Source organism: Pinus tabuliformis, chromosome 3_2, assembly GCF_031772625.1.
Source record: "Pinus tabuliformis cultivar Carrire ecotype Pingquan chromosome 3_2, CPIR1, whole genome shotgun sequence".
Taxonomy (NCBI): Eukaryota; Viridiplantae; Streptophyta; class Pinopsida; order Pinales; family Pinaceae; genus Pinus; species Pinus tabuliformis.
The window spans coordinates 481,703,964-481,711,888 of NC_142302.1; the positions used below are offsets into that span (position 1 = coordinate 481,703,964).

The 7,925-nt window shown below is 35.9% G+C and overlaps 1 protein-coding gene across 1 annotated transcript; it reads left to right on the forward strand.

The window, feature by feature from the left end:
* Positions 1 to 1,429: 1,429 nt before the first annotated feature.
* On the forward strand, positions 1,430 to 7,675 carry LOC149181385 (nucleoside diphosphate kinase 3-like). Its single transcript, XM_089416604.1, has 7 exons — positions 1,430 to 1,647; positions 2,020 to 2,154; positions 5,951 to 5,988; positions 6,445 to 6,495; positions 6,589 to 6,756; positions 7,019 to 7,131; positions 7,274 to 7,675. The coding sequence occupies exons 1-7, from the start codon at positions 1,566 to 1,568 to the stop codon at positions 7,392 to 7,394; spliced, it is 708 nt and encodes a 235-aa protein (XP_089272730.1). The 5' UTR covers positions 1,430 to 1,565; the 3' UTR covers positions 7,395 to 7,675.
* Positions 7,676 to 7,925: the final 250 nt, after the last annotated feature.

Consider the following 7,925-nt stretch of genomic DNA (forward strand, 5'->3'; position numbering starts at 1 on the left):
GTTACTTAATAAAATTTGTTTTTAATATATTAATAACTTAATAACATAATTTAAATATTATTGTTCAAATATAGCTGTTACTTGAAATTATGTCTCTACATTGCTTTCAATTTAAGCCTTTGCCATGGTCTGCCTCTTCATCTGGTCTTGATATGAACCACACTTATTAATTCGAAATACATTGAAAAATTTCTCTTATATAATTTCTACCTAAAGACTTTGCTTAATAACATAATCTAACCTAGTTAAAAAAAAACAAACACTTTACTTAATAACATAATCTAACCTAATTAAAAAAAACAAACACTGGTCCACTACCTAAATTAAATCAAAATAATTAAAATAAAATTCATTAAACTATAAATATAAATTACTTTTAAAAGCTCTCCCAAAGTCAAAAAAAGCCCCGCTTTAGAGAGATCATTCAATAGCGGACTTCCAATTAAAGATAGAAACCGTTCCAATAAATAAAGGGAATTACACATTAAATTTAGTATTCTCTATCAAACAAAATTTAAATTACAAATTCATAATTGGTGTGGAAAGTCAATATGATTATAGTTATTAACGTTTATCAAACATAATAACTAACTATCATGGTTACGATAAAATTAATTCAAGACTTAGTTAACAAAGATTCTAAGATATTAGACTGAATTGGAATTCGTGACATTTTTATTAAGTAACGTGTCAGAGTGGTTAATTAAATTAATTTATTTTCAAAATTTTCTCACGGTTGAGATAAATAAATGTTCCCATATTTACAGTAATTTTATTAAATTTAAATATATACTAATACCTTAATTTTCTATATCTTAAACCTAAACCAGTTTACTCTCGTGCTCTCTGTAACTAACAAGATTCATTAAACATAAAATTACAAAACCCTTAGTGACCCACAATAAGGGTGAGATTACTGTAAATTTATTTCAAACACTGAAATTTTAGAGGCAGGAGTGGGGGACGAGATTTTCTAGATTTTAAACCCTAAAATTCTAGAAACAGGAGTTGGTAACTAGACTTTTTAGAAACAGAAGTTGGTGATGAGACTTTCTAGAAGCCAGAATTAATGATATAACTTGCAAGACTAAAAAAATATCAGTCATTCCGAACCAAAAACATGATTATTTTGTTCATAATAAATAAATTCCAGGTGAAAAATAAAAAATAAAATTAATAAAAAAACAACAAAAATGGCAGAAAACACACCTGTACGCCTAGGAATCAGAACCACGAATCCATGTAACTGGATGGTCAATGGCAAAAGCGTTGATCACACGCGCATCTCGTTGTACTTTGGGATTCAGGTCTGTTACTAGGCATGGTTCACGCAGGCGCACGTGTAAATTAGTGAGTTATTTTAATTTGGCTAGGGTTGGATTTTTAATTCAAGTTGACCTTGTTGGGTTTGTGCTTTGGTTAGATTGGTTGCAAGAGATGAGGGATGACCAGAGTATAAGAAAAGCGCCTCCGCACATACATGTGGAGAGGAAAGAGGTGCACAGAGAACTTTGTGGGAACTTCTCTGCTGCAGCTTTCTTTGACAGGTTTCTTTTGGAGTGACAATGAGTTCTCGTTTGTTCAGTGCAGCTGTCCGAACTGCCAGGACAGTTGCTGCTTCTTTTAATAAATCTTCTCTTTTACAAGGTTAGTTACTGTCTTTCATTTTGTCTTTTGGAATTTGGGTTTGTTTCCTGTAGCTGTCCGAACTGCCAGGACAGTTGCTGCTTCTTTTAATAAATCTTCTCTTTTACAAGGTTAGTTAATGTCTTTCATTTTGTCTTTTGGATTTTGGGTTTGTTTCCTGTTTCTGTGGGTGCCCCTGCTTTCATATGCAAGGACTTATAAGGGCAACAATGCTTCATAAACTGCTTTGCTCTTCCCTTTAATCTAATACCAGTTAAGTAGAAAGAGTGGATGTCTGTGAATGGTTATCAATGGTGAAAGTCTGATCTGTTTGTTATATATGCTCTGTTTTTTCAATGATGTTGAAGAGGTTATTGATATTGGGTTATGCAGAAGGAAAGGTAGTAGCTGCAGCGGCATCCTCATGCAGAGGCAAGGTCTCATCACTTGTTAGTCTCTCTTCTCATGGGGATTATCAAAGTGCTTACCGACAGTGGATTTCTGGAGCGTTGGCATTACCAGCAGCAGGTTAGTCGTGTAGTTTTTTCACATTTGAAGATTGTGTTATTTTTATCTTGTTGGTTTGATCATTTGGGCTTGATTTAGTTGTTGGGTGTCATTGCCAATGAGTTGACATGCTTTTAGATCTCAATGAGTGGATCCGTAAGGGTATGGTTTGCCCTTTTTTAGGGCACACATAAGTGGAATAATGGGATGTTATCATCATCCCCCTCTGGGCCCTCCTTCCCGTGGGTTTGTTGGGTCCTGTTGTGGCAGATGATTTGGGTGACGTGGAGCGCTTTTCACAGGCTGAATGATGTAGACCTCCCGAACTACAGTGAGTACAGGGTTCCTAATAAACGTGGTGTTATGTACTAGTCCTAAGTTTCACCAACTTAAAATCAAAATCAAGATCCCATGTAACATTTCGTTGTCACAGCAACTTAAACCCATTCGTAAATGTGGATTTGTTCCTCATTAACGGTGCATTTATTTGGTGAATAATGTACAACAGATCTGATAGAGGAATACGCTCTACGATGATGAACATGTGTCTTTCCCACATTGAGAAACTAGGATACGCATTTACACCTTTATTGTCCTTCCATTTTGCTAATTTGCCTCTTTCTTATTGAGAAACTAGGATATGCATTTACACCTGTGTTTACCTTCGATTGTGTCAGACTGTCAGTGTTGAGTCAGCATTGTTTTTTATTCTAATGCAGTGGACTTTGGCTTGTGGATATGTGCCTTTCTCTAAGCATATTGGGAAGGTATTGTTGTTCTCTTTGATCTGCATTTTACCTGAATGTTTTTTCATTGGCGGTGGTAGCGTCCATTGCCTTCTAATTCTGTGGCCTTTGGCTAGAGAAGTTGTGGTAAGTGGATCCCTTCTATCAAAGTCACCCTACTATATATGCCCCTTTTTGTGATGTGTATGGGTTCTGGGATTTATTTGTGTTAGCCTGTGGCCTGATTTCTGTCCTGTATGCAAAATTTTGTCTTATTTCTCACATAATTTAGACTCTGTCACTGCAAAAGTTCCAAACATGTACACATCATCTACCCATCACTACTATCTATATGCCATTGTGTTGTCTTAACTTTGCTGAGGAGTCATGGTTGAATGATCTGTTCCTTCAAAGCCATTTGCCACTAACTATTATTTCTTTCAAACTTTATGGGTGGGCACTTTTCTCAAAGTGTTTTGTTAGTGGGTATGATATATCAGATTCATATCCACTCTATTTAATATCCAACTTCTCTCGCTTGACATCCTGTGTTCCATTCCTTGGATGCACTTGAAAGTGGAGAACCTACTAACTTACCTGCATGAGATGAAACAGAGTTATGGTGTGCTTGTTTCTCACCTCCAAAATAGGAAATCTGACTGTTTCCCATCAGTTTCAACGGAAATCTAGGTGGTATCCAAAATCCACGATTAGAATAGAGTTAGCCTCTTTAATGACAAACAACATGCACATGACAAAGTTGTGATATCTTTTGAGATCCTGTTGAATATGTCCTATTTTTGAGTGTCTAAGACTCTAAGCATATAGTCCTTGACATTAACCAAACGTGTTCACATCCACCTGTGAATAATGCCACTGATCACAAGTGCCAAGGCATGCAATTCTTGAAGCATGAAACTGAGCTCCTGTCAAGGGATATATTTTTTCTCTTTTCCTTTTTTCCTTCCCCAACTTTCTTTTGTTAATTTTGAATGTATGTGTGGGTCATGCCTGATAATCGATGCCAGTATTGTCATATTAATGTCCCTTTGAATATGCAATTTTACTTTCTAGGTCTCTCAGGAGATATATTTTTTTCTCTTTCCCTTTTCCCCTTCCCCAACTTTCTTTTGTTAATTTTGAATATATGCGTGGGTCATTCCTGATAATTGAGGCCGGTATTGTCATATTAGATGTCCCTCTGAATATGCAATTTTACTTTCTAGGTCTCTAAGGCGATATTTTTTTTTCTCTTTCCCTTTTTCCCTTCCCCAACCCCTTTTTTTTTTCGTTAATTGAGTGCATGCGTGGGTCATTCCTGATAATCGAGGACAGTATTGTCATATTAGATGTCCCCCTGAATATGCAATTTTACTTTCTAGGTCTCTCTTGTCATATTTAGGCAAGGAAAAAGCTTATATTATTTTTGATCATTTCTCACCATATAAGTCAGCTTGTATATATATGAAATCAAAGCATCTGAGTCTGTGATGTTCTCGGCCTTGTGGTGGATATTGCCCTACCCTAACTTCAAATTCTGGTCTTGATCTTGTTCAACGTTTCTTTTCATTCTTTGCTTTTCTTTTTATGGGAAGTCAGATAACGCCATGTTTTCTACGTTGATTTCTTGTTTGAGAATGTTTTTAAGTCCATCAAAGGTTTGTGACTCAGGTTCGTCTTGCCATTGTTGGGAACATATTATTGTATATCAATTAGTTTCTTTAAAGGTCATTAATCTGGACATAGATTTTTATTTCTTCAGGGGTGATCATAACTGAACTCAAGTACTATGCATTACTAAGCTCTTCTGAACAATGTTAAAAGGGTGCAAAGTTACTTTTAGCTATGGAGAGCTGCTGGCTAACCTTTAAACCTTGATAAACATGTACTTTTCAGAAACACACGTGTTGCCTTCTGCTTCAAATAAAACCAGAAGAAGAGCCATTGGTTACTGAGAGTTCTGGCAAATATTATTCCCACCCTTTGTTGGCATTCTTTGAAGATATTTCGTGTAGTGTACTGAACTCTAATGTTGAGATGTTATTTGCTTGATAAGATAACAGCGGGCTTGCATAAATTGTCTGTAAACACTGGCTAGGCACTGAAATCAAAATTTTAAACATTAAAGTTTAATTACAACGTCTAAAATGTTGTGGATATGCATTATTATAATCATGCAGAATCACACAATAATCAACAACTCTAATGAAAAGAAATGGAATATAACTCAAAAGAAATTATAAAGATACTGATTTACTTCTGTGTTCTAAGATCTTGTAGGGTTGACAGGAGGCATTGACCATTGGGATGAGTGGTTCTAGATCTTTGTTTTCATTTTGTGTTGATTCTCTAGGTATCTGCATCATCTTTTTTGCATTGCCTACTTTTGTGACGTTATTCTAATTTATCATTGTTTGCTCTTTGTAATGTTCATTGAGTAACGTGAAAGTTCGGGTACATATATGTATCCTTTGATAATGTAAGGATCTCATCTGTATATTTCTGGCTTGTAACTCTTTTGTATAATATACAGTGTAGCAGTTGTCTGCCAGTTTGATTGTACGTTTTTGAGTTGTGACTCATGCCATGGTTATTGAGTAGCCAGTCATTCTGGTTAGTCTTTCAGTGTTTGTTAGTTATTGGAAAGAAAAGACAGAAAATGGCAGAGATTGTACATGATATTAATATATGTTAATGCCAATACATTTAAAGTCTCAAAGACAAGTGAAGTAAACCACCTTATTACCATTAATACATTAATTACCTTATTAAGTCATGTTACTTTATTGCCTTTATGTCACTTTTAGTAGCTCCTACCACTGAAGCACTAAACCTATATTGTTATATCACCATTATAGTGGTATGAGGAAGCACTTTTTAAAGTAATTTTGAAGCTTTTATCTACTAGTAGTCATAGAGAACTCAGAAGAGTGTGTTTGAGCAAATGCTATCTCAATTGAGAATTGATATTTGGTTGCCCTCCTTGTCATTGCGTCTATTATATTTAATAAGCAATACTGTCTCTTCATCCAATGAAGGTGGAGATGTTCTTAATCTGCATATTTTCTAACTTTTCATTTTTTCATTTGCAGTGTACATGCTTCAAGATCCATCAGCAGAAGCTGCAGAGGTAAAAGTATTCACAAACTAAAATTTACATGGATGTCTACCTTCTTTTCACAGATAAGTAAGCTGGACGACTCAATGATGTTTAGTTGAAGGAGACTTGGTTTTATAATTTTTTGAAAGGAACCAACCTTAGGCATTGCTCATAGAGTTTGACCTTGAAACCAACCTTAGGCATTGCTCACAGAATTTGACCTTGAAACCAACCTTAGACATTGCTCACAGAGTTTGATCTTGAGAGAATATTAATATGCTAGACTATGTTAAAAACATTATATCGTAACATGCTTTGAACATTAGGCTTTTGGAATATCTCTATGTAATGAAACTGTTATACGATGGGTTTGCTTGGAAACTAGCATCTTTTTAGAGTAGTATCCATATCAATCACATAAATCCTACTCCTAAGGAGGTGGACCGCGTCACACCTTTTAATGCATTTCTTGGCTGTGGATGACAGCTTGAACGAACTTTTATTGCCATCAAACCTGATGGTGTGCAAAGAGGACTGGTAAGTAACTTCTCTGTTTTGAAGTTGCGATTCTAGTTACTAGTTATGGGTGATTCTAGTTATTAGTGCCAACCACAAAAATTCATATTGCAGATTTCGGAAATTGTTTCCCGTTTTGAGCGCAAGGGTTACAAACTTGTTGCGATCAAGTTGGTTGTTCCATCAAAGCAATTTGCTGAGCAACATTATGAAGATCTGAAAGAAAGACCATTTTTCAATGGCCTTTGTGAATTCCTCAGTTCTGGTCCTGTTCTTGCAATGGTAAGTCCACTCAAATATTCTCCTTCCATCAATGATCAGTGATTATCAACTTTTTGGTTGATGGGGTTGACATTTCAAGTTGTTTCTGTGAGACTGAATTTTCTTTTTGGGTAAGAGTTGCCTCTGAAGGCTTATGCCATGTATTATATCCGAGGTCGGAAATTTCATGTTATTCCTGTGGACTTGCATTTTTGGGTTTTTTGGGTTGTAACTAGTTAGAGTTTCCTCTTAAGATTATTATTAATGAAATGACTTTCTCTAGGTATGGGAAGGCCAGGGAGTCATCAAGTACGGACGCAAACTCATAGGTGCAACTGACCCACAAAATTCAGAACCTGGCACCATTCGAGGTGACCTTGCCATAATTGTTGGAAGGTATGTTTTCCAAGGGTGGAATTTGGGTCCAGAAGTAATCAGTAACTATACCTTCTTGAAATTTTGCGTATGGTAAAAGGATTTCCCAAGCTTACATAGCAATGCCAATTTTGGTATTTATCTGAGGGTGCATTTCTTGCAGGAATATCATTCATGGAAGCGATGGGCCAGAAACGGCAAAGAATGAGATCAATCTGTGGTTCAAGCCAGAAGAGCTAGTCAATTATGCTCATAACAGTGAGAAGTGGCTTTATGGAAAGTGAAGGATATTCAACTCCCATTATTTGATGTGAAAGGCACATGATCGTTTTACAATAAATGTTTTCGTGAGCCATGTTTGGCTGTGATTAGGCAATGATTAGGCAATTACACTGATCGTGAGCCATGTTTGGCTGTTATTAGGCAGTTATACTCCTTTTAACCATACCTTTCCAAAAGAGGTCTGAAGAGACTAGATGAGAACGAAGAGGTTGTTTTTCTTTCTAACCTCTTCATTTTAGAATGCCTGCTTAATCTATTAATAATGATTTTTTTTAAAGTCAAAGAGCTATTATCATTGGAGTTCTTTTTGTAGATTTCATGGAGTGCACAGTATTCTGCTTTCGCATGTCATGATTTCTTGCTTCAATAAATGCTTTTGTGACGAATCCTACTGTTTCCATTTATATTAAAATATCAGAAAAAACTTTTAACCAGAAGTGCTGATGCCCATAGGCAGAATCCAAACTTAGGCACAATAACAGCAACTGTTGGGAACTTGGCCAAAGCCAGACTAGGTGAGAGCAAAGAGGTTG

Bases quoted from the DNA above. Each gene is read 5' to 3' on its own strand.
- LOC149181385 (XM_089416604.1), top strand. From the start codon at position 1,566: ATGAGTTCTCGTTTGTTCAGTGCAGCTGTCCGAACTGCCAGGACAGTT. The intron at 6,496-6,588 runs GTAAGTAACTTC...TTCATATTGCAG, and splicing joins ATGGTGTGCAAAGAGGACTG to ATTTCGGAAATTGTTTCCCG. The intron at 7,132-7,273 runs GTATGTTTTCCA...CATTTCTTGCAG, and splicing joins CTTGCCATAATTGTTGGAAG to GAATATCATTCATGGAAGCG.